Source organism: Oncorhynchus masou, chromosome 24, assembly GCF_036934945.1.
Source record: "Oncorhynchus masou masou isolate Uvic2021 chromosome 24, UVic_Omas_1.1, whole genome shotgun sequence".
NCBI lineage: Eukaryota > Metazoa > Chordata > Actinopteri > Salmoniformes > Salmonidae > Oncorhynchus > Oncorhynchus masou.
Genome location: NC_088235.1, coordinates 99,836,341 through 99,863,452, shown reverse-complemented (window position 1 = coordinate 99,863,452; position 27,112 = coordinate 99,836,341). Strand labels below are relative to the sequence as shown.

At 43.1% G+C, this 27,112-nt stretch overlaps 1 protein-coding gene across 5 annotated transcripts; it reads right to left on the bottom strand.

The window, feature by feature from the left end:
* Positions 1 to 13,539: 13,539 nt before the first annotated feature.
* Positions 13,540 to 27,024, bottom strand: cyldl (cylindromatosis (turban tumor syndrome), like). 5 transcript variants are annotated; one of them, XM_064935852.1, is made up of 17 exons: positions 26,922 to 26,999; positions 26,478 to 26,688; positions 24,185 to 24,627; positions 23,757 to 24,068; positions 23,592 to 23,655; positions 23,319 to 23,494; positions 22,474 to 22,618; positions 22,105 to 22,243; positions 19,635 to 19,745; positions 19,434 to 19,525; positions 19,241 to 19,304; positions 18,107 to 18,245; positions 17,722 to 17,830; positions 17,514 to 17,632; positions 17,090 to 17,315; positions 16,307 to 16,511; positions 13,540 to 15,917 (listed from the first exon to the last, which is right to left on the bottom strand). In XM_064935852.1, exons 2-16 carry the CDS (start codon positions 26,491 to 26,493, stop codon positions 16,327 to 16,329), a joined length of 2,340 nt encoding a protein of 779 aa, XP_064791924.1. In that variant the 5' UTR covers positions 26,494 to 26,688; positions 26,922 to 26,999; the 3' UTR covers positions 13,540 to 15,917; positions 16,307 to 16,326. The 5 variants fall into 5 exon arrangements, with proteins under 5 accessions (XP_064791924.1, XP_064791923.1, XP_064791922.1 ...); XM_064935851.1 differs by having other exon boundaries at positions 13,540 to 13,840; XM_064935850.1 differs by having other exon boundaries at positions 13,540 to 16,511.
* Between the last annotated feature and the right edge of the window lie 88 nt (positions 27,025 to 27,112).

Sequence of the window (27,112 nt, the reverse complement as noted above, 5' to 3'; positions counted from 1 at the left end):
GAATCACAGCCTATGGAACAACAGCTGCATAGTGTGAATCACAGCCTATGGAACAACAGCTGCATAGTGTGAATCACAGCCTATGGAACAGCAGCTGCATAGTGTGAATCACAGCCTATGGAACAACAGCTGCATAGTGTGAATCACAGCCTATGGAACAACAGCTGCATAGTGTGAATCACAGCCTATGGAACAACAGCTGCATAGTGTGAATCACAGCCTATGGAACAACAGCTGCATAGTGTGAATCACAGCCTATGGAACAACAGCTGCATAGTGTGAATCACAGCCTATGGAACAACAGCTGCATAGTGTGAATCACAGCCTATGGAACAACAGCTGCATAGTGTGAATCACAGCCTATGGAACAACAGCTGCATAGTGTGGATCCCAGAGAAAATCATCTTTCAGCAGAAATATAACCTAAAACACAAGGCCAAATCCATACTCGATCATGTATATTACTTACTATAGAATGTTGTAGTATACCGTAGAAAACTATAGTAACTACTATTTAAGTATTATCTGTTTTTTAAATGTTTCTAAATACTACAGTACATTGCCGTGGGAAGATGTTTGGGGGTGCTTTGATTAAGAACACTACAGTCTGCAGAAACATGACACTTTACCATGCTAAATAAATATTTACTACAGTATTTCATTTGCATATACAGTGCCTTCAGAAAGTTTGTGATACAGCCTGAATTTAAAATGTGTTTTTGTCACTCCGACACAAAATACCCCATAATGTAAAATTAGAATTGTTTTTCAAAATATTACAAATTGATTAAAAGCTGAAATGTCTTGAGTCAATATGTATTCAATGCCTTTGTTATGCCAAGCCTAAATAAGTTCAGAAGATTACAATTTCTTAACAAGTCACATAAGTTGCATGGACTCTTGTGTGCAATAATAGTGTAACATGATTTTTGGATGACTACCTCATCTCTGTACCCCACACATACGATTATCTGTAAGTTGCCTCAGTCGACCAGTAAATTTCAAACACAGATTCAACCACAAAGACCAGGCCTCGCAAAGAAGGGCACCTACTGGTAGATGGGTAACAACAACAACAAAGCAGTAATTGAATATCCCTTTGAGCATGGTGAAGTTATTAACTACACTTTAGATGGTGTATCAATACAGCCAGTCACTACAAAGAGACAGCTGTAAAAGATGGGGCAAAGCAATTCACTTTTTGTTCTGAATAAAGTGTAATGCTTGGGACAAATTGTATACAACACATTATGGTTATGTTTGTAATCGTTAACGACGGGGGAGTTTTTCAGGATGAAAAAAGAAACCGTATGGAGCTAAGCACAGGCAAAATCCTTGAGAAACCTGGTTCAATTTGCTTTCAACCAGACAATGGGAGAGAAAATCATCTTTCAGCAGGAATATAACCTAAAACACAAGGCCAAATCCATACTGGAATGAGAGACGAGTTACAATTTGGATTTAAACTACTTGAAAATCTATGGCAAGACCTGAAAATGGTTATCTAGCAATGATCAACAACCAATTTCACATTGCTTGAAAAATGTTGACAAGATAATGGGGCAAATGTTGTACAATCCAGGTGTGGAAAGCTCTTTGAGACTTTTTCAGAAAGACACAGCTGTAATCGCTGCCAAAATGTCCTTCTACAAAGTATTGACTTAGAGGTGTGAATACTTATGTAAATGTGACATTTCTGTATTTAATTTTCAATAAATTTGCTAAAAATAAATAAAAATAAATAAATAAACTTTAAATGGAAGAAAAAAAAATGTTTTTACTCATTACTCATTATGGGGTATTGTGTGAGAATTGCATTTTTTTGAATCCATTTTGAATTCAGGCTATAACTCGACAAAATGCGGAATAAGTCAAGGTGTATGAATACTTTCTGAAGGCACTGTAGCCTCCCCATTCCCCTCCCCCATATCCCAATTTGTGCCACCCATAAGTGGAAAACCTACATGCCAGGTATAGAACACATTGTCTTCCATACAGGTTCTAGAAAAGAGCATGAGCTCTGAGTTATCTGTTCAGACCCCAGTCCTCCTACAGGTTATGGGAAATGTTATCTTTTAGTGTTTCTCAAGTAGGTTTCCTCAGGGAGAAAGCTTCCACATGTAAAAGATAATAAAACAAAATACTATAGTAAATACTATGGTAATGTCCTCAAAAACACCACAGTAAATATTACAGTATATACTACAGTTTTCTTTCACTAGTATTTATACTATAGTTCAGTTTAAATACTACAGTCAGGTTTGGGTAGGTTACTTTCTAAATGTAATCTGTACAGTTACTACACATGATCGAGGGATACTACAGTGTGTAATACGATATTCTACAGTATACTACAATTTACTGGGGCGACAGGTAGCCTAGTGGTTACAGCGTTGGACTAGTAACTGAAAGGTTGCTAGATCAAGTCCCTGAGCTGACAAGGTAAAATAATGTGTTCTTAACTGACTTGCCTAGTTAAATAAAGGTAAAATAAAAATTACTACAGAATTCTATAGTAAGTAGTGTAGAATTATATAGTAAACTGTAGTATTTTTTCATGTGCTTGTGGTCTGTTCCGATGGCGTTTTTAGATTTTCCACAGTTGCCTCAGAAAGAAAGTTAAAATGGCAACTTCTCATAACAGCGTATATTAGGGTAAAGTGTAACATTTCAGATGAGGAAATGGAACTGGCTTTTAAGCTCCTCACGAAAATGAAAGCACACATGCACACACAGACACACATACAGGTCTACCGTGGCCCTGTGCAGCCAGTCAGACCTTTCTCCCACCACCATTAAACCAACATGACATTTTCTCCGACCAGTAAATCCCACGCCACCATTGATCTTTTATTCATAAGCCACTATTGTATTCATGATATTTAAAAAAGAACAGAGTCTGAACTGAAATACCCTCTGTGTTGTTTTGTGTCTCCATCACTTCAGTGAAGGCTTCAATTGTTCCCGTGGTCATAATGTCTGTTTTTTCTAATCATTTGTTCATCTCGCATGTTTTGTTTAGGCAGACTGTATAACAGTGTGACAGTGAGGTTTTATTGGGGAGAAAGCTAAGCTAAGCTTCCCAGTGTGCCAAGTGCACTGCTCTTGCTGTGTCTGCTCTGTGTCACAGCAGTCTGGAGTGCCATTGAACATTGCATGGTGAGGTGAAGCTTTCCACTGGCATTGACAAGCATTATTGAAACAGTTCTAAATCCCTAACATTTTTTAATTCCACATATGGCCTGGTCAGTGGAGTGTGCCTGATCCAAGTATGCAGCGTTGTATTCTAAATGAGAATAAGGCCAGAGTGAAGTATCTGTTCATATCTATTTTCAGATACTAAGCAACCCTACTGCCAGCGCTTGACTTGGGCAGGAGCACCAGAACTGAGTACCGACACCTCAAATGTTCATCTGCTCGAGTTTCCGCAACTCTTATAGAATATTATCTCAAAAGTTCCTCACCTAAATATAAACAGTACTGGCACCCAAAATGAGTACTGACACATATTTCAGTCCAAGTCAAGAACTGATTACTGACAGATACTGCATCAGCTATCAATGCTGCCTTGTCACATTATTGCAAGGTTTATTTAACACTCACTGGGCACATGGCCTTTTTCACGCTGCCAGAAATGCCACTTCCAGTCATAGTCCACCAACATGGCGCATAAATGTTTATGAGGTCATTACTCCCATACCAGAAAAAAATGACAAATTTAGAGCTGAAAGACGATGACCAGAGCTTACCCATGATGTTGCACAGCGATGTAAGTCAATAAGTCATCGTTTTAGTCAAAGTATGATATACAGTTGAAGTCGGAAGTTTACAAATACCTTAGCCAAATACATTTAAACTCAGTTTGTCACAATTCCTGACATTTAATCCTAGTAAAATTCCTTAGGTCAGTTAGGATCACCACATTATTTTAAGAATGTGAAATGTCAGAGTAATAGTAGAGAGAATGACATATTTAAGCTTTTATTTCTTTTATCACATTCCCAGTGGGTCAGAAGTTTACACACACTCAATTAGTATTTGGTAGCATTGCCTTTAAATAGTTTAACTTCGGTCAAATGTTTCAGGTAGCCTTCCACAAGCTTCCCACAATAATTTGGGTGAATTTTGGCCCATGACAGAGCTGGTGTAAATGAGTCAGGTTTTTAGGCCTCCTTGCTCGCACACGCTTTTTCAATTCTGCCAACAAATTTTCTATACGATTCAGGTCAGGGCTTTGTGATGGCCAATATAATACCTTGACTTTGTTGTCCTTAAGCCATTTTGCCAACACTTTGGAAGTATGCTTGGGGTCATTGTCCATTTCTAAGACCCATTTGCGACCAAGCTGTAACTTCCTGATTGATGTCTTGAGATGCTGCTTCAATATATCCACATAATTTTCCTTTCTCATGATGCCATCTATTTTGTGAAGTGCACCAGTCCCTCCTGCAGCAAAGCACCCCCACAACATGATGCTACCACCCCCGTGCTTCACAGTTGGGATGGTGTTCTTTGGCTTGCAAGCCTCCCCTTTTTCCTCCAAATATAACAATGGTCATTATGGCCAAACAGTTATATTTTTGTTTCATGAGACCAGAGGACATTTCTCCAAAAAGTATGATTTTTGTCCCCATGTGCAGTTGCAAACCGTAATCTGGCTTTTTTATGAGTTTTCTAGCAGTGGCTTCTTCCTTGCTGAGTGGCCTTTCAGGTTATGTTGATATAGGACTCATTGTGCTGTGGATATAGATACCTTTGTACCTGTTCCCTCTAGCATCTTCACAAGGTCCTTTGCTGTTATTCTGGGACTGATTTGCACTTTTCGCACCAAAGTACCTTCACCTCTAGTAGACAGAATGCATCTCATTCCTGAGCGATATGATGGCTGTGTGGTCCCATGGTGTTTATACTTACATATTATTGTTTGTACAGATGAATGTGGTACTTTCAGCTGTTTGGAAATTGCTCCCGAGGATGAACCAGACTTGTGGAGGTCTACAATTTATTTTCTGAGGTCTTGGCTGATTTCTTTTGATTTTCCCATGATGTCAAGCAAAGAGGCGCTGAGTTTGAAGGTAGGCCTTGAAATACATCCACAGGTACACCTCCAATTGACTCAAATGATGTCAATTAGCCTATCAGAAGCTTCTAAAGCCATGACATCATTTTCTGGAATTTTATAAGCTGTTTAATGGCACAGTCAATTTAGTGTAAATTTCTGACCCACTGGAATTGTGATACAGTGAATTATACGTGAAATAATCTGTCTGTAAACAATTGTTGGAACAATTATTTGCGTCATAGACAAAGTAGATGTCCTAACCGACTTGCCAAAACTATAGTTTGTTGACAAGGAATTTGTGGAGTGGTTGAAAAACAAGTTTTAATGACTCCAACCTAAGTGTATGTAAACTTCTGACTTCAACTGTACTTTGTACACACCTTCTGCTGCTTATTTCCACCCTCCCGGTAAATGAACATTCTCATCCTGGACATTGCACTGCTAGTAACTTGTCTGTGAGTACCACCTCATTGAAAACTCCACCGCCCAGAGCGCCACTTCACCGACACATAGGGACGGTTTCCAGGACACAGATTAAGCCTAGTCCAGGACTAAAAAGCAAAACTCAATGGAATTTCTTATGAGCCCATGCTTAATCGGTGTCCGGGAAACCGCCCCATTTAGTAAAACATTCTATAATCTCATCAGTTCATGAGTTTACCACATTTGAAACCAATTAGTCTTTTTTCTCCTTTATCGTTGATCGGTAGCAGCATAGCCAGAACGTGAATGGCACGACCTCCATCTCCACAATGTAAATAACAGTGGTGGGCCGTCAGGGCCAGCAACGCCTTCACTGCTGGCCTAAACATCATCAGAATATAATTTTTTTTTAAATATATTTTCCCACAAATATGTATTAAATTATTCCCCAGAGTAAGAGTTATACTCTTCATTTCATAGCTTTCCTCTTGGTTGCACTGCTTCCAGCCCCAGGTTGAGATTTGGAGGGCTGGTCTTTATGTTAGATCCAATCATATTCAGCCATCATGTGTTGCCAGGGGTCTAAAATCTTCCCTCAGGCCTTCAGAATCAACAGTGTAGGCGCTTGTAGCTTAAAGTGAATGGAAATGAAAATTTAGTGTCAACCAATCAGCTTTAGAGTTGGCTATTGTACGCCTGCTGGCTGGCTCCAGTGTTACACAGGAGCCAGCTAGCAGGCGTAGTGCGTGCACGTCTTTTGATTGGATTACCAATATTGAGAGGCAGGTCCTATATGGGCAGGTATATGCAAACCTCAGAACTAGGAAACTGAATTTGATAACCTAATTAATTTGCGTACCACTGAGCTGTTTTTTTAACCCACAATGGCGGAAGGAGGAGAAGATATCGATTTGGTCGAGGATATAATTATAACGCCATTCTCAAGACAAACTTTTCAAGAAATGTTAGACATTGTCAGGAGAGGTCGCCCAACGCCGACGCTACAAAGCCTGTCACAGGCGGGAAAGGGGTTCGTTCGCCACTTTCAAACTACGAGCGCTATCAATGGCTCACAGGCTCCAAGAAGCACTGCAAACTGTACTGCTGGGAATGCCTATTATTTGAAAGTGATAGATTTGGTGTTTGGAGCCACACTGGCTTTGCAAACTTGAGTTGTCTAACCAAGGCAGCAATGAGACACGGCTGGGCGCTTACAAGCAATGGTGCTTTTGAAAACTTTTGGGGACACCCGAGTGGATCTACACCTCAACGAACAAGCGCGCAGGGCAACGGGAGCTGCACAATGAAAAGGTATTGTACTCTTCCCCTGCAATTCTATGAATACAAATGTCAATTTCAAGGTGACGCAACGCCTGGTTTTATACTGCGTTTCTGTCTAAATGTATAGTGTCTGGCCATGGCATCATAATGATGGTAATAAGAGGTGGATAAATTTGGGTGGGACTGTGTAGGACCTCACTGAAGGCCCAGCCCCCAGGCCCACGGCACGCCACTGGTAAATATTGATGAAGGTCAAAGAGCCATTCTGAGTGTTCCTGAGTGATTTCCACACAAAACGCATGTACACACGCACACAGCAATCCAACCCTGATCGTTTTCTCATCCGCTCTCTTCCGATAGCAGTCTACCAGTGGAGGCTGTTGAGGGGAGGACGGCTCATATTAATGGCTGGAATGGAGTCAATGGAATTGTATCAAACACATCAAACACGTTGTTTCCATTGACTCCATTCCAACCATTAATATGAGCCGTCCTTCCCTGAGCAGCCTCCACTGCTGTCTAGTTCCTTCAGAAAGTATTCACACCCCTTGATGTTTTCCACATTTTGCTATGTTACAGCCTGAATTTAAAATTGATTAAATTGAAAATGTGGGTCACTGGCCTACACACAATTCCCCATAATGTCAACATTGAATTATTTAGACATATTTACAAATGAATTAAAAATGAAATGTCTTGAGTCAATAAGTATTCAACCCCTGTGTTATGGCAAGCCTAAATAAGTTCAGGGGTCAAAATGCAGTGAATTTCAAACAAAGATTGAACCACAAAGACCAGGGAAGTTTTCCAATGCCTAGCAAGCAAAAAAGGGCACCTATTGGTAGATGGGCAAACCTTTTTTAAAGCAAACATTAAATATACCTTTGAGCATGGTGAAGTTTTTCATTACACTTTTTTCCTAACTCAGTTGCTAGAGAGGAAGGAAACCGTTCGGATATTTCACCATGAGGCCAAAGGTGACTTTTAAACAGTTACAGAGTTTAATGGCTGTGATAGGAGAAAACTGAGGATGGATCAACAACACTGTGAAAAGAGGGAAACCTATAAAATATTCCAAAACATGCATCATCATCCTGTTTGCAATAAGGCATTAAAGTAAAACTGAAAGAAATTAACTTTATGTCCTGAATACAAAGCGTTATGTTTAGGGCAAATCCAACACAATACATCAATGAGTATCACTCTTTAATTTTATAAAGCATTTCTTTTTTATTGAACCTTTATTTAACGAGTCAAGTCAGTTAAGAACCAATTCTTATTTACAATGACAGCCTACCCCGGCCTAGGCTATGGGACTCCCAATCACAGCCAGATGTGATGCAGCCTGGACTCGAACCAGGTACTGCAGTGACGCCTCTTGCACCGAGATGCAGTGTCTTAGACCACTAAGCCACTTGGGAGCATGGTGGTGTCCGCACCATGTTATGGGTATGCTTGTAATTAGCAAGAACGAGGGAGTTTTTTGGGATAAAAAGAAATAGAATAGAGCGAAGCACAGGCAAAATGCTAGAGGAAACCCTCCTTCAGTCTGCTTTCCAACAGACACTGGGAGAAATATTCACCTTTCAGCAGGACAATAACCTAAAACAAGGCCAAATAAACACTGGAGTTGCTTACCAAGACGGCATTGAATCATCCTGAATGGCCTGGTTACATTTTGACATAATTTTAGTTCAAAATCTAGTTCAAAACTTGAAAATGGCTGTCTAGCAATGATCAACAATTAACTTAACGAATTTTTAAAAGAATAATGTGCAAATTTGGTAGAATTCTCAATGCTCTTAGAGACTTAACAAAAAAAACTCACAGCTGTAGTCACTGCCAAAGGTGATTCTAACATCTATTGACTCAGGGGTGGAAATACTTATGTAAATGAGATATTTCTGTATTTAATTTTCAATAAATTAGCAAAAATGTCTAAAAACATGTTTGCACTTGTCATTATGAGGTATTGTGTGTCGATTGGTGAGTAAAAACAAAGTTTTAATCCATTTTAAATTCAGGCTGGAACACAACATAATCTGGAATAAGTCAAGAAGTATGAATAGTGTCCGAGGGCATAGCATATCTGATATCTCTCTCTGTTTGCGCTCCCTCTACAGTTCTCATACCCTTCCCTAATCTCCTCTTTTCTTCTCCTCTTCCATCATGATTCACACCCTCCTTTCATCACTCCATCTCTCTCTCTCTTTCTGTGTCTATGTGTATCAGTTCTTCAGGCCCCTGAAGAGCAGCGTCTGTACACGGAAAAGCAGGAGAGAAAACTGGGTTTTGTACCAAATGGCACCCTATTCCCTACATAGTGCATTTATTTTGACTTGGCCCTGGTCAAAATTAGTGCACTATGTAGGGAATAGGGTGTCGTTTGGGATGCATCCCTCATTTGCCAAAAGCCATATGACGACAACAAATGTCCCAGAGTAGATTGGTTCATTCAAGACTGTTAGTACTGTTTGTCAAAACGGGTGTGGCTGATTAATAAGAGTGCCTGTTCGAGCTCAGATTAAGAGAGAGATTGAAGAAAATAGAATAAATAAATCTAGTTTGGGTGACAGTCCTTTTCTGCTCTCATGCCAAGTCATTATTTAACTGTTAACTACCTGCGCTGACAGAGATGGCCGCCTCGCTTCGCGTTCCTAGGTAACTATGCAGTATTTTTTTTTTTTTTTATGTGTTATTTCTTACATTGTTACCCCAGGAAATCTTAAATGTTATTACATACAGTCAGGAGAAACTATTGGATATAAGAGCAACTTCAACTCACGAACAATACAACCAGGAATACGACTTTCCCGAAGCGGATCCTCTCTTTGGTCAACAAACCAGGACAATGGATTGGATCCCAGCCGGCGACCCAAAACAACGGTGCCGCAGAAGGGGCAGACAGAGCGGTCTTCTGGTCAGGCTCTATAGACGGGCACATCGCACACCTCTCCTGAGCTTACTACTCGCCAATGTCCAGTCTCTTGACAACAACGAAGACAAAATCCGTGCAAAAGTTGCCTTCCAGAGAGACATCAGAGATTGTAACATTCTTTGTTTCATGAAAACATGGCTCACTCGAGATACGTTATCAGAGTCGGTACAGCCACCTGGTTTCTTCACACATCGCGTCGACAGAAACAAACATCTCTCTTGTAAGAATAAGGGCAGGGGTGTATGCCTTATGATTAACGAGACGTGGTGTTATCATAACATGCAGGGACTCAAGTCCTTTTGTTCACCTGACCTAGAATTCCTGACAATCAAATGCCGACCACATTATCTACCAAGGGAATTCTCTTCGATTATAATCATAACCCCCCCAAAAGCAGACACATCGGCGGCCCTGAAAGAACTTCATTGGACTCTGGAAACTACATATCCTGAGGCCAAATTGAGGCCCTCCTTTCGGAAAATCTGACCACGACTACATTTTATTGCTCCCAGCCTTTAGACAGAAACTAAAACAGGAAACAGCCATGCTCAGGTCTGTTCAACGCTGGTCCGACCAATCGGATTCCACGCTTCAAGATTGCTTCGATCACGTGGACTGGGATATGTTCCGCATAGCGTCAGACAATAACATTGATGAATACGCTGATTCAGTGAGCGAGTTTATTAGCAAGTGCATCATTGATGTTGTACCCACAGCGACTATAAAAAACCTTCCCCTACCAGAAACCGTGGATTAATGGCAGCATTCACGAAAAACTGAAAGCGCGAACCACTGCTTTTAATCATGGCAAGGCAACCGGAAACATGACCGGATACGAACAGTGTAGCTATTCCCTCCGCAAGGCAATCAAACAAGCTAAGCGTCAGTATAAAGACAAAGTAGAGTAGCAATTCAACGGCTCAGACATGAGAGCTATGTGGCAGGGTCTACAGTCAATCATGGACTACAAAAGGAAAACCAGCCCAGTTGCGGACCACAATGTCTTGCTCCCAGACAAACGAAACAACTTCTTTGCTCGCTTTGAGGACAATATAGTGCCACACGGCCCGCTACCAAAACCTGCGGATTCTCCTTCACTGCAGCCAACGTGAGTAAAACATTTAAACGGGTTAACTCTCGCAAGGCCGCCGGCCCAGACGGCATCCCTAGCCGCGCCTCAGAGCTGGTGTGTTTACGGATATATTCAATCAATCCTTATCCCAGTCTGCTCTTCCCACATGCTTCAAGAGGGCCACCATTGTTCCTGTTCCCAAGAAAGCTAAGGTAACTGAGCTAAATGAATATCGCCCCGTAGCACTCACTTCCATCATCATGAAGTGCTTTGAGAGACTATTAAAAGGACCATATCACCTCCACCCTACCTGACACCCTAGACCCACTCCAATTTGCTTACCGCCCCAATAGGTCCATATACGACACAATCGCAATCACACTGCACACTGCCCTATCCCATCTGGACAAGAGGAATACCTATGTAAGAATGCTGTTCATCGACTACAGCTCAGCATTTAACACCATAGTACCCTCCAAACTCGCCATCAAGCTCTAGACCCTGGGTCTCGACCCGCCCTATGCAACTTGGTCCTGGACTTCCTGACAGGCCGCCCCCAGGTGGTGAGGGTAGGAAACAACATCTCCACCCCGCTGATCCTCAACATTGGGACCCCAAAAGAGTGAATTCTCAGCCTTCTCCTGTACTCCCTGTTCACCCATGACTGCATGGCCATGCACGCCTCCAACTTGTCACCAAAAACACTCAAACTTTTACAGATGCACAATCAAGAGCATCCTGTCGGGCTGTATTACCGCCTGGTACGGCAACTGCTCCGCCCACAACCGTAATGCTCTCCAGAGGGTAGTGAGGTCTGCACAACGCATCACCGGGGGCAAACTACCTGGCCTCCAGGACACCTACACCACCCGATGTCACAGGAAGGCCAAAAAGATCATCAAGGACAACAACCACCCGAGCCACTGCCGGTTCACCCCACTATCATCCAGAAGGCGAGGTCAGTACAGGTGCATCAAAGCTGGGACCGAGAGACTCCTGATGGCCTCTTTCTCAAGGCCATCAGACTGTTAAACAGCCATCACTAACATTGAGTGGCTGCTGCCAACAAACATACAGACTCAAATCTCTAGCTACTTTAATAATTTATAATTGGATGTAATTAATGTATCACTAGCCACTTTAAACAATGCCACTTTATATAATGTTTACTTACCCTACATTACACATCTCATATGTATATACTGTACTCTATACCATCTACTGCATCTTGCCTATGCCGTTCGGCAATCGCTCATCCATATATTTTTATGTACATATTCTTATTCATTTCTTTACACTTGTGTGTGTATAAGGTAGTTGTTGTGAAATTGTTCGATTAATTGTTCGATATTACTGCATGGTCGGAACTAGAAGCACAAGCATTTCGCTACACTCGCATTAACATCTGCCAACCATGTGTATGTGACCAGTAAAATTTGATTTGATTTATGTTTGATGTGTCAATGAGTGAAAAGGAGTTGGCGATACCACAAACAGATCTGGGACCAGGCTATAGAAACTGTATGAAAGCAGAAAGGCCTTACCTGTCAGAACGCAATAGCATCAGAGGGTTCATATGAGCTATGGAGACCTACTGTACTAACTACTTGCTCAGGGTCAGCCGCATCCAGTGGTAGAAAAAGTACCCAAATGTCATACTTGAGTAAAAGTAAAGATACCTTAATAGAAAATTACTCATGTAAAAGTGAAAAGTCACCCAGTAAAATCCTACTTGAGTAAAAGTAAAAAAAAAAGATTTGGTTTTAAATATACTTATAGAACAAAAGTAAATGTAATTGCTAAAATATTAAGTATCAAAAGTAAAAGTATTAATAATTTAAAATTCCTTATATTAAGCAAACCAGACGGCATGACTTTCTTGTTTAAATTTACGGATAGCCAGGGGTACACTCCAACATTCAGACATCATTTACAAACAAAGCATGTGTTTAGTGAGTTCGCAAGATCAGAGGCAGTAGGGATGACCAGGGAAGTTCTCTTTAAGTGTGTGAATTAGACCATTTTCCTGTCCTGCTAAGCATTCAAAATGTAACGAATACTTTTGGGTAGAAAGTACAATATTTTCTTAAGGAATGCATTGGAGAAAAAGTCAAAGTTGTCAAAAATATAGTAAAAAACTACTTAAGTAGTACTCTAAAGTATTTTTACCTAAGTACTTTACACCACTGACCAGGGTCAGGACCCATCATGTGATATGTCTGAATTGGGCAAAGAAAACAATTTTCAGGTCAGGAATTGAGGATTTGAGTGCAAATGCTGTTGTCCTGTTTGTTCTGAAGGTTGGGGGGTGGGGGAGAGTTGGCATGTGCCCTACAAAGATAAATGCTGCCAACTAATAGACACGTCTATCAAAGTTTACCGAGATAGGAAAAGAGAGATGCAAGGAAATAGGAAGTACATAGAAGAAGCCAGTGCAGTCAGAAGAATTACAAAAAAAAGAAGAAAAGGGTTTAATTTCTTTCATTTTGCACCATAATGACCTCACAGAGTAGAAAAGGGGGAAGTTAGAAAATTGACAATTTCATATAAATTGGCCCTATAAATGTCAAAGAGATGTGATTTTCTGTACATCAATACCTGCCTTGTGTAAGCCCAGATGTATCCCAAATCACACCCCATTCCCTACAGTATGTAGTGCTCTGGTCAAAAGTAGTGCACTTTATACGAAACAGGGTGCCATTTGGGATGTAGCCCAGTCGTACGCCAGAGGCTCACCTCAGGATAACCTTTTGAGCACAGAGATATAACAAACATGTTTATTATTTCATATAGATTGAGGCTAAATAGTATGCTGCTCCAGTGTTAATGTTTATCAGATCAAATGATCTCCTTAGTTAACCCACTTCCTAAAGAAAAGTGTTCCAACATCCTTCCAAAAGCAATGCCCCCGCCCCCCAGCCTCTTCCCCTACCTCTAAGTGATTCTATTTCTCTCTCTGACCCTCTCTCATCTCCCTCTGATCACATTAGGAATATGAAGTGGTGAGAAGATGTTATCACTGTTGATTTATTCAGCTTTGAGGCGCTCCCTTTTCTGCCCGATGCTAAGTGAAAGATGGAAAAGAGAAAAGGGATGAGAGAGAATCATTCTGTGCCCATTTAGATAGTGAAAGGGACAGTGGCCTACAAACATACAAGTAAGGACATACTTGCACTAACACACTTGCATATACTGTAGCATTTCATAGCGTACACATGCAAATATTCAAATTCATTCCTTTTAGCCTTTTTTGTAAATATTACAATAATCAGAAAACCTCAGGGAAATAATTAAGATATGCATAGCTACCAATACGAAAGCATAGTTCTAAAAATTATAGTAAAACAACAAATAGAGACAGTAAAGTGCAAATAATCACATTGTCAAGTTCTACAAAAGGATCTAACCGATCTTAAAGACAGTCAGCGGTAAATATTAAGATGGAATGTATAGGAATCTAACTTCCAAGTATTACATTTACAATTATACAAATGATTGTATAAACAGCATAACCTCCCCTGGAATAGTAGTCATAAAGTCTAACGTTCTACATCCAAAACAAGTCACCCAGTGTAAATAAAAACAAACACAAAGAGGTCAAAAGTCATCTAACTGGCCAGCTGCAACCCTCCTTTCCCTATCTGATCAGTAGTCCTATCCATTAACCCTGGATCCCCATGATATTGCACAGTATAAGTACAGAGGGGTGAGGTACACATTTATTTGAAAAACGTTGGAATTCTTCACTTTGATAAGGCACTTTATCAGAAAGTACAAATCATTATATATGTTCTGATTATTTGCATGCATTTACAAGAGGAGAAAGGGCACTAATTCACACCAAGACTTTTTACATAAAGTGAACATATCTTTGGCTTTGAGAAGGCCTATGGAAGTCATATATATATATATATATATCACCAGTCAAAAGTTTGGACACACCTACTCATTCAAGGGTTTTTCTTTATTTTTTACAATGTTCTACATTGTAGAATAATAGTGAATACATCAAAACAATGAAATAACACATATGGAATCATGTAGTAACCAAAAAAGTGTTAACAAATCAAAATATGTTTTATATTCTTCAAAGTAGCCACCCTTTGCCTTGATGACAGCTTTGCACACTCTTGGCATTCTCTCAACCAGCATTATGAGGTAGCCACCTGGAATGCATTTCAATTAACAGCTGTTAAAAGTTCATTTGTGGAATTTCTTTACCTCTTAATGCATTTGAGCCAGTCAGTTGTGTTGTGACAAGGTAGGGGTGGTATACAGAAGATAATACTATTTGGTAAAAGACCAAGTCCATATTATGGCAGGAACAGCTCAAATAAGCAAAGAGAAATGACAGTCCATCATGACATGAAGGTCAGTGAATGTGGAAAATGTCAAGAACTTTGAAAGTTTCTTCAAGTGCAGTCGCAAAAACAATCAAGCACTATGATGAAACTGGCTCTCATGAGGACCGCCACAGGGAAGAAAGACCCACAGTTACCTCTGCTGCAGAGGATAAGTTCATTAGAGTTAACAGCACCTCAGATTGCAGTCCAAATAAATGCTTCACAGAGTTCAAGTAACAGACACATCTCAACATCAACTGTTCAGAAGAGACTACGTGACTCAGGCCATCATGGTCGAATTACTGCAAAGAAATCACTACTAAAGGACACAAATAATAAGAAGAGACTTTCTCAGGCCAAGAAACATAAGCAATGAACATTAAACCAGTGGAAATCTGTCCTTTGGTTTGATGAGTCCAAATTTGAGATTTTTGGTTCCAACCGCCGTGTCTTTGTGAGACGCAGAGTAGGTGAACAGATGATCTCCACATGTGTGGTTCCCACCGTGGAGGAGGTGTGATGGTGCTTTGCTGGTGATACTGTCTGTGATTTATTTAGAATTCAAGGCACACTTAACCAGCATGGCTACCACAGCATTCTGCAGCGATACGCCATCCCATCTGGTTTGCGCTTAGTGGGACTATAATTTGTTTTTCAACAGGACAATAACCCAACACACTTCCAGGCTGTGTAAGGGCTATTTGACCAAGAAGGAGAGTGACGAGTGCTGCATCAGATGACCTGGCCTCCGCAATCACCCGACCTCAAACCAATTGAGATGGTTTGGGATGAGTTGGACTGCAGAGTGAAGGAAAAGCAGGGAACTCCTTTAAGACTGTTGGAAAAGCATTCCAGGTGAATGCCTTCATCAAGGCAAAGGGTGGCTACTTTGAAGAATCTAAAATATATTTTGAATTGTTAACACTTTTTTGGTTACTACATGATTCCATGTGTTATTTTATTGTCTTCACTATTACTCTACAATGTAGAACATAAAAACAAAAACCCTTGAATGAGTAGGTTTGTCCAAACACATATCACACACACACACACACACACTATATCGTAAGGCACTATAACATTTAGCCACTTGGACAGTATAAGCAGTGAAGAGGTCCCATCCATTTCTGCTTACAGACAAGTAGTACAATAGTTGTACAACGCTCAAATTTGAGGTGTGGAATTACCCATGTAGTCCCGCCTTCTGTCAGCGGTAGAGGCTGATGCTGGTACTCTGGTACAGGTACATGTAGGCATCACAGAACAGACGCTTAGCCACGCCCTTCATGTCCCGAGGCACCTGGTTGGCCAGCTCTGCGGGTGACATGGCCAGGTACATGCCAACCTCTGGACATGCCTCCACCTGGGGAATGTTGAAGCCATCCCTCTCTCCTGAAACACACACAGAAAGAGAGAGAGAAAGAAAATGAGACAGAATGAGACAGAGAATGAGACGGAGACAGAGAATGAGACAGAGAGAGTATGAGAGAGAGAGAATGAGACAGAGAGAGAGAATGAGACAGAGACAGAGAATGAGAGAGAGAATGAGACAGAGAGAAATGTTCATTTTTATTGTTTATTTCACTTTTGTATATTATCTACCTCACTTGCTTTGGCAATGTTAACACGTTTCCCATTCCAATAAAGCCCCTTGAATTGAATTGAGAAGAGACAGAGAGAGAGAATGAGACAGAGAACAAGACAAAGTCAGAGAATGAGACAGAGACAGAATGAGACAGAAAATGAGAGAGAATAAGACAAAGACAGAGAAAATTCAAACCCACTGTTGGTGTCTGAAAACATTACTAGCCGTCAAATCCTTGCTTCCGCCATCCTTGTTTCCTCTATTCCTCTCAATGCGTATTGGAGGAAAGGACCCAAGGTGCTTCCTTCTGACCTCCAATGAGGTTTGAAAGGAATGGAGGAAACAAGGATGGTTCTCAGCCACAGCATATTCCACACAACCTCACCATGTCTGTCAGCCATGCTGTCAAAGAAGATCCAGTCTGTGCTGTTTGGTCCATGTTTTATGAAGGACACATAGTGACTGGTCTCTATGCACAGCACTGCAAACAGCTCCAGTCTCTCTCTCGGTGGGGCAGGGGGCGGGGGTCGGAGGGTAGTGGGGGCGGGGTAACCCTCAGGGAGCTGCAGGGGGGAGGGGTTATGGGACAGCCGCTCGGGGTGAGAGTGCACCTGGAGAAGGAGACAGAGGTGCAGAATCACTACTCCTAATCAAAGAGTCATTATTTGGGATGCAAAGTGATTTGTAGATCACTGATTCTGTGTACTCCGACTGCAATGTAGTAGGATCTCATACACGTATAATGACACACAACACAATGACAGGTACACACACAGAGTGGAGTGTGTCAGTGTGTCCTTACGCCCTACCTGAGAGGAGCAGGTCCTGCAGAACACTTTAAATCCCGTCCTGCTGAAGACTGGGTCTCTGAAGCAGTCCACACACTCCTCGTATGCCAGCTGACCACACAACACACACTGCTGGGGACCTGAACACACACCACGTCACATCTCTGCACAGATATATGGTGTATCCTTGAGTGGCAATGTGTGTGTGTGTGTCTGGTGTGTGAACTACCTTCAGAGAGGAGGTCAGTAATGTCCAGCTCCAGTGAAGGGATAATCTTCTGAAACATCTTGAACTTCTTCCCAAAGCGAGGCATCTGGAGGATCAGACAAGACGGCACCTAGAAGGAGAGGAAGAGACATACAGTCACTACACAACCACTGACTACAGTAGACTACCAATCTGGAGACCGTTGTATAGTCGAGTAGTCATAAACACATATTAGTTTAATTGTAGCAGAAGACTTATCAAACAGCGCCATCTACAGGAATTTCAGATAAATGAGAATGAGCATAGTGAGCGAGTACTGTGCACGCACACACACCCACCCACCCACACAAACCCACCCACACAAACCCACCCACACAAACCCACCCACACAAACCCACCCACACACCGCTACCTCTGCCAGTTTGAGTCCTGCGCTGTGGAAGGAGTGTTCCAGCAAGTGTTGGACAGTAGGCAGAACCAGGCTGTGGTTGTTATCCAGGAAGATTTGATAACAGTAACTGTCCTGGACCTTTCCCCCTGCTGACCTGGAGACAACAGGTCTAGTCTTTAGATTTCTTTATAACCAGGTCAGGTCTTTTAGATGTCTTTATTAACAGGTCTAGTCTTTGGATGTCTTTATTAACAGGTCTAGTCTTTAGATTTCTTTATAACCAGGTCTAGTCTTTAGATTTCTTTATAACCAGGTCTAGTCTTTAGATGTCTTTATAACCAGGTCTAGTCTTTATAACCAGGTCTAGTCTTTAGATGTCTTTATAACCAGGTCTAGTCTTTAGATGTCTTTATAACCAGGTCAAGTCTTTAGATGTCTTTATAACCAGGTCTAGTCTTTAGATGTCTTTATAACCAGGTCTAGTCTTTAGATTTCTTTATAACCAGGTCTAGTCTTTAGATGTCTTTATAACCAGGTCTAGTCTTTATAACCATCTAGTCTTTATAACCAGGTCTAGTCTTTATAACCAGGTCTAGATGTCTTTATAACCAGGTCTAGTCTTTATAACCAGGTCTAGTCTTTAGATGTCTTTATAACCAGGTCAAGTCTTTAGATGTCTTTATAACCAGGTCAAGTCTTTAGATGTCTTTATAACCAGGTCTAGTCTTTAGATGTCTTTATAACCAGGTCTAGTCTTTAGATGTCTTTATAACCAGGTCTAGTCTTTAGATGTCTTTATAACCAGGTCTAGTCTTTATAACCAGGTCTAGTCTTTAGATGTCTTTATAACCAGGTCTAGTCTTTATTAACAGGTCTAGTCTTTAGATGTCTTTATAACCAGGTCTAGTCTTTATAACCAGGTCAAGTCTTTATAACCAGGTCAAGTCTTTAGATGTCTTTATAACCAGGTCTAGTCTTTAGATGTCTTTATAACCAGGTCTAGTCTTTAGATGTCTTTATAACCAGGTCAAGTCTTTAGATGTCTTTATAACCAGGTCAAGTCTGGTAATCAAGTATGTATTACATTGGTGTAGTGCAAAACTACATTACAATTCAAATAGAACATAGATTAGAGTAAGGTATTCTTACAGTTTGAGGAGAGGATCCAGACAGAAAATATGGTGCATAATGAGGGTAAGAAACTCTTCTGGATCTGAACAAGAACACAACCACACACAGACACACTCAGTCCTTTCAAAAATCACCCTATTAAGACTAGTTCATTTACAGTTGTGACTGTCCTGTTAGAAATGCTATAGCAGTAAGGCAGATGTTTGTTCACCTTTCTCCTCTGTGGTGAATGTGTGGCAGTATCCAAGCTCCTGCAGCTGCTGACGAAGCTTCATAATGTGTCTCCCTTCCACAAAACCTTCACTGCACATAGACATCAATACACACATGCAACACATATATTAGCACCCCCAAGCCTACAATTACTACACCTCCTAAGCACGCACACACACACACACACACACTGGCTGACCTGCGGAGCGGGTTGACGATGTCATGTAGCAGGGTACTCTGGATGGGGGCATCCCTAGGCTCTGTTAACTTAAACAGCAGGGAGTCCAACACTGACGAACAGGAGAACAGACTGGAGAGAGAGAGATATAGAGAGAGTGAGAGAGACAGACAGAGAGCGAGACAGAGCGAGTGAGAGAGCGAGACAGAGCGAAAGCGAGACAGAGAAAGCGAGACAGAGAGATCGAGACAAAGAAAGAGAGACAGAGCGAATGAGCGAGACAGAGACAAAGAAAGAGAGACAGAGCGAATGAGCGAGACAGAGACAAAGAAAGAGAGAGAGCGAATGAGCGAGACAGAGACAAAGAAAGAGAGAGAGCGAATGAGCGAGACAGAGACAAAGAAAGAGAGAGAGAGAATGAGCGATAGAGAGAGACAGACAGACAGAGTGAGAGAGCGAGCGAGACAGAGAGAGCGAGACAGAGAGAGCGAGACAGAGCGAGAGAGACAGAGCGAGAGAGACAGACAGAGCGAGCGAGACAGGCAGAGGGAGCGAGGCAGAGGGAGCGAGGCAGAGGGAGCGAGGCAGAGGGAGCGAGGCAGAGCGAGAGAGAGTGAGTGCGAGAGAGAGTGAGTGCGAGTGAGAAAGAGCGAGACAGAGCGAGCGAGAGAGCGAGCGAGAGCGAGCGAGAGGCAGAGACAAAGAGAGAGAGAGAGCGAGAGAGACAGAGCGAGCGAGACAGAGCGAGCGAGAGGCAGAGACAAAGAGAGAGAGAGAGCGAGAGAGACAGAGCGAGTGAGACAGAGCGAGCGAGCGGCAGAGACAAAGAGAGAGAGCGAGAGAGACAGAGCGAGCGAGACAGAGCGTGCGAGACAGAGCGAGCGAGAGAGAGTGAGTGCGAGTGAGAAAGAGCGAGACAGAGCGAGTGAGACACAGAGAGACAGAGCGAGCGAGACAGAGCGAGCGAGACAGAGCGAGCGAGACAGAGCGAGAGAGACAGAGCGAGCGAGACAGAGCGAGCGAGAGAGCGAGCGAGAGCGAGCGAGAGGCAGAGACAAAGAGAGAGAGAGAGCGAGAGAGACAGAGCGAGTGAGACAGAGCGAGCAAGAGGCAGAGACAAAGAGAGAGAGAGAGCGAGAGAGACAGAGCGAGTGAGACAGAGCGAGCGAGCGGCAGAGACAAAGAGAGAGAGAGAGAGAGAGAGCGAGAGAGAGCGAGCGAGACAGAGCGAGCGAGACAGAGCGAGCGAGACAGAGCGAGCGAGAGGCAGAGACAAAGAGAGAGAGAGAGCGAGAGAGACCGAGCGAGTGAGACAGAGCGAGCGAGAGGCAGAGACAAAGAGAGACAGAGCGAGAGAGAGAGCGAGCGAGCGAGAGGCAGAGACAAAGATAGAGAGAGAGAGCGAGAGAGAGAGCGAGAGAGACAGAGCGAGAGAGACAGAGCGAGCGAGACAGAGCGAGCGAGAGGCAGAGACAAAGAGAGAGAGAGAGAGACAGAGCGAGTGAGACAGAGCGAGCGAGAGGCAGAGACAAAGAGAGAGAGAGAGCGAGAGAGACAGAGCGAGTGAGACAGAGCGAGCGAGAGGCAGAGACAAAGAGAGAGAGAGAGCGAGAGAGACAGAGCGAGCGAGACAGAGCGTGCGAGACAGAGCGAGCGAGAGAGAGTGAGTGCGAGTGAGAAAGAGCGAGACAGAGCGAGTGAGACACAGAGACAGAGCGAGCGAGACAGAGCGAGCGAGACAGAGCGAGCGAGAGGCAGAGACAAAGAGAGAGAGAGAGCGAGAGAGACAGAGCGAGTGAGACAGAGCGAGCAAGAGGCAGAGACAAAGAGAGAGAGAGAGCGAGAGAGACAGAGCGAGTGAGACAGAGCGAGCGAGAGGCAGAGACAAAGAGAGAGAGAGAGAGAGCGAGAGAGAGCGAGCGAGACAGAGCGAGCGAGACAGAGCGAGCGAGGCAGAGCCAAAGAGAGAGAGAGAGCGAGAGAGACCGAGCGAGTGAGACAGAGCGAGCGAGAGGCAGAGACAAAGAGAGAGAGAGAGCGAGAGAGAGAGCGAGTGAGAGAGAGCGAGCGAGCGGCAGAGACAAAGATAGAGAGAGAGAGCGAGAGAGAGAGCGAGAGAGACAGAGCGAGAGACAGAGCGAGTGAGACAGAAAGAGAGTGAGACAGAAAGAGAGTGAGACAGAAAGAGAGTGAGAGAGCGAGTGAGTCAGAGTGAGACAGAGCGAGTGAGACAGAGTGAGAGTGAGACAGAGTGAGAGTGAGACAGAGCGAGAGTGAGAGAGTGAGAGAGTCAGAGCAAGAGAGAAAGAGTGAGAGAGAGAGACAGAGCGAGTGAGAGAGAGAGACAGAGCGAGTGAGAGAGTGAGACAGAGCGAGAGTGAGACAGAGCGACAGTGTGTTTTATAGGAGCAGGGAGGAGCTGTTAGTGTGCCTATCATTTAATTTCCTCTTTATAAACAATATATATTGTCATCATCTTCATCATATTCACCTGAAGAGGGCCGAGTCCATGTAGCAAGAGTTTATATGGCCCTGGATCCCCTTCATTCGACCAATCAGCATCCTCTCGACCTGGTCAGAGGCGATGGGGGAGGAGGGGAGCGCCCCAGGGCTGCGCAACGCCTGTCTCTCTGAGTGAGTACAAAACACACATGTCAAATAGTTCTAGTCACACACAGACCAAACCTGGATACAAATACTATTTGAAATCCTTGAGTCTGCCTGGGGTGCCTAATGGGCAGTTTTTGCAGTTGTGGGAATTGGTTAATTAAGTCAGGCAAGCTCAACCAAGCAAACAAAAAAATGCTTGTTATGTGATTGGCTGTAATGGTCTTTGTTTACAAGAGGCAGTTTCTTTCACCTTGAAGGACATTGGCTGATGCCCCCTGGAAGCGGGAGTCAGGCCGGCAGGATAGAAGCTTGACGAAGAGACCTTGTCTAGGAAGACATCTGAAGAACCGCTGGTCTTTAAAGGTACCATTACTAACCCCAGTGTACCCATCCTCCTAGAGGGAGTGACAGAGATATAGAGAAAGACAGACACAGAGAGACAGAGACACAGAGAGAGAGAAACAGAGACACAGACAGAGAAAGACAGAGACACAGGCAGAGAGGCAGAGACACAGAGCGAGAGAGAGAGACACAGAGAGAGTTAGACAGAGACACAGAGAGAGACGCACACAGAGAGAGAGAGACACAGACAGAGAGAAACAGAGAGAGAGAGACAGAGAGAGAGACACAGTGACACAGAGAGCGAGACAGAGAGAGAGAGACATGGAGAGAGAGAGAGACTAACAAAGAGAGAGAGACAGAGACAGAGAGAGAGAGAGGGACAGAGAGAGAGACATGGAGAGAGACAGACACAATATGACATTTGTAATGTCTTTATTGTTTTGAAACTTCTGTATGTGTGATGTCTACTGTTACTTTTTATTGTTTATTTCACTTTATATATTATCTACCTTACTTGCTTTGGCAATGTTAACACATGTTTCCCATGCCAATAAAGCCCTTGAATTGAATTGAGAGAGAGAGACTCACAAAGAGAGAGACACAGAGACAGTGAGAGAGAGAGACAGAGAGCGAGTGAAGTGGAGAGTAGTTGACGTTTGAGATTAAACAGAACAATGAATTGCTCTCCAGCCCAAGACAGGGTCCATGCAGTGCATCATGTGAACATTAGAGGCCAGTGTTGAGACAGTGTACCAGCTCCAGTCCAGCGTAGGTTCCTTTCTGCCCAGGCAAAGTGCCTATCCAGCGGATGGTTCCATAGCCAGGTCCTATAGCCAGAGACACCTCCACTAGAGAGTCAACACCAAGCCCCAAGGGGTGAACCTCCTCCATAGACATAACAGCCTTATCAGTCTCCATAGGCTCAGGCTCTGTGGTCAACACAAAAACCCAAACAATGGCATCAAAAAATATATCTGCGCACGGTTTATTACAATTATGCACAGACAGACACACAAACACACACACCCTGTTGAAGCAGTTCCCTTTTGATGACGCTGTCCAGCGGTAGGGTGATCTTCTCATCCCGGTCCTGCAAACACAGGAAACACACCTGTCACACCCCAAAAGCCAAATACTCCCCTGCTATAGGCCACATCTCACAGCTCTATCGGCCAATCATTCTGCACTCACAGTAGAGATGATGACTAAGGTCCTGCCCTCCTTCTCCTCCAGATCCATCACCATCCCATGGAGGATGTCCTCGTCCATGAAGAAGCTGACTCGGTCTCCGGTGGAGAGGGGCTGATGGTGGGCCTGTTGGGACGACGGTTGCGTGGCCAGCTGGGCTGCTGGAAAGGTCAGACACTTGGACCCCAATTTGGGTTTGGAAAACATGGGTTTCACTTTGGAAAATGGAGCAAAAATCCCACAGTCTTTCTTGCAGGGGAATAGGGTTTTTGACAGATATGTCCCATCTGATGGTCCCTTTCCTTTGTCTTCTCCCTATGAGGAATTCAGAGGACATATGAATAACCCGGTAGATATCCATGTGATATGTAGAATAACACATTTCCAACAGAATAATACATGTATGAACATACACAATTTGCAAACGCTACCTGTAGTTCGATGCCAAAGAAGGTTCCTACGATGGGGTCTGTGGACTTTGGCTCTGTCAACCTTCCAACGTACCGTACAATTCCCTGCAGCCACTTCCCATCCAACTCCACAGTGACAGGTGTATCCTTAGTTAAACCCAGGGCGGTAGCCAAAGCATCCCTCTCTAAATACCACTTCAGTCTCTCCGAGTCCTCTCCTAGGGCTTGCAGCAGCTCTGCCTCCTTAGTAGACACTGGTTTTAGGTGGTTTACCTTAAGGAGCCTGTCATAATTGGAGCCCATACAGATGACAGGCAATTCCTGCAGACATGCAGATCTGCTAAGCCTTGACATGTACCTGCTCTCCTGGATGTAACAGATGTGGCCAGCATTGATGAGCAACGTGGGTAATCCAGGTTTCTCTATGATGATGTAGTACATCTTCACATCACATGTGTCCATGGCTGATGCAGGGAAGAAATAGGGTTTGAATAGAAATGGCCATAACATGTGAAGATGTATATTTTGTTTTTAATGACTGTACAAGGCATAGGATGTTCCGCATGCTGTTACACACACACACACACACACAGTGCATTCATAAAGTATTCAGATCCCTTCACTTTTTCCATATTTTGTTAAGTTACAGCCTTATAATAAAATGTATTACATGTGTTCCTCATCAATATACACACACAATACCCCATAATGACAAAATGAAAACAGAAATACCTTATTTGCATAAGTATTCAGACCCTTTGCTATGAGACTCAAAATGAAGATTGGATGCATCCTGTGTCACGCCTGCTCCCGCTCCCCCTCTCTGGTGCTCAAGGGCACCAAGCTGCCAATCATTACGTGCATCAGCGCTCATGGGACTCCGTCAATTTGTTGATTGCCCTGTCTAGATCTTTCTATTCCCTAGTTTGTTCCCCGTGTCAGCATTATGGTAGTTTCTGTTTTCTCTGTCCAGATCAATGTTCGGTTTCATGTTGTTTATTAAATGTCCCTGTACTTGCTTCTCGTCTCCCAGCGTCTGTCCTCACATCCTGTTTCCATTGAAACATCCTTGGGATGTTTCTACAACTTGATTGGAGTCCACCTGTTGTAAATTCAGTTGATTGGACATGATTTGGAAAGGCACACGTATGTCCGTACGTACGTATGTATGTATGTATATATATATATATATATATATATATGTATATATGTATAAGGTCCTACAGTTGACAGTGCATGTCAGAGAAAAAACCAAGCCATGAGGCTGAAGGAATTGTCTGTAGAGCACCGAAACAGGATTGTGTCGAGGCACAGATCTGGAGAAGGATACCAAAAAATGTCTGCAGCATTGAAGGTCCCCAAGAACACAGTGGCCTCCATCATTCTTAAATGGAAGAAGTTTGGAACCACCAAGCCTCTTCCTAGAGCTGGCTGCCCGGCCAAACTGAACAGTTGGGGGAGAAGGGCCTTGTCACTTTGACAGAGCCCCAGAATTCCTCTGTGGAGATAGGAGAAGGTTCCAGAAGGACAACTATCTCTGCAGCACTCCACTAATCAGGACTTTATGGTAGAGTGGCAAGACGGAAGCCACTCCTCAGTAAAAGGTACATGACAGCCTGCTTGGAATTTGCCATTGTGCTGTGGGGAAGTTTTTCAATGGCAGGAACTGGGAGACTAGTCAGGATCAAGGGAAAAATTAACAGAGCAATCTGAAAACCTGCTCCAGAGCACTCAGGACCTCAGACTGGGGTGAAGGTTTACCTTCCAACAGGACAACGAACCTAAGCACACAGCCAAAACAACACAGGAGTGACTTCAGGATGAGTTTCTGAATGTCCTTGAGTGGCCAAGCCAGAGCCCAGACTTGAACACAATCTAACATCTCTGGAGACCTGAAAATAGCTGTGCAGCGACACTCCCCATCCAATCTGACAGAGCTTGAGGAAATCTTCAGAGAAGAATGGGGGAAAGTCCCCAAATACAGGTGTGCCACGCTTGTAGCGTCACACCCAAGAAGACTCGAGACTGTAATCACTGCCAAAGGTGCCAAAGGTGCTTCAACAAAGTACAGAGTAAAAGGTTCTGAACACTTATGTAAATGTGATATTTATGTTGTTGATTTTTTTATATGCATTTGCAAAACATTTCTAAAAACCTGTTTTTGCTTCATCATTATAAGGTATTGTGTGTCGATTGAGTGGGAGATAAAACATTTAGAATAAGGCTGTAACGTAACAATGTGGAAAAAGGGAAGGGGTCTGAATACTTTCCGAATGCACTGTACTTATATAAACACATACGTAAACTTACTCACACCACAGAAAGTCCATTATAACACCAGCATAAGGCCACAATGGCAGGGTAGCCTAGTGGTTAGAGCGTTGGACTAGTAGCCGGAAGGTTGTGAGTTCAAACCCCCGAGCTGACAAGGTACAAATCTGTCGTTCTGCCCCTGAACACTGTTCAGTTAACCCACTGTTCCCAGGCCGTCATTGAAAATAAGAATGTGTTCTTAACTGACTTGCCTGGTTAAATAAAGGTAAAATAAACACGTAGAAAGTCCATTATAACACCAGCATTAGACCACACGTAGAAAGTGAAAGCCAACTGCGACTAATGAGCAAAGTGAAAACCAACTTCGATCGCAGCTATTTACTTCGTCCATTGCATTGAGCAATAACTATCAGTCCAATTACTACAAGCTGTATGTTCAGTCATATTCTGTACTATAGATACAATTTTAGTCAATATTGTTTACCTTGTACGTTGTAATGTAAATCTTCTTACGAGAGTAGGCAAGATTTGTTCGGTATCTAGCGAGTCACTTCACTTCCTCTTTCGCTTCACCGTTGTGTCGTCATATGCCCCGTTTATAACAACTGGGAACTCGGAAAAATTCGAGACAAAAATCATCACGTCAGTGATCTTTGGGTCCGAAAGCCGGAGCTC

Coding starts and splice junctions, on each gene's coding strand:
- cyldl (XM_064935850.1), bottom strand. Junction 22,244..22,473: donor ATCAGCCAATGTCCTTCAAG/GTGAAAGAAACT, acceptor GTACTCACTCAG/AGAGACAGGCGTTGCGCAGC. Junction 18,246..19,240: donor CTGGATCCTCTCCTCAAACT/GTAAGAATACCT, acceptor TGTTGTCTCCAG/GTCAGCAGGGGGAAAGGTCC.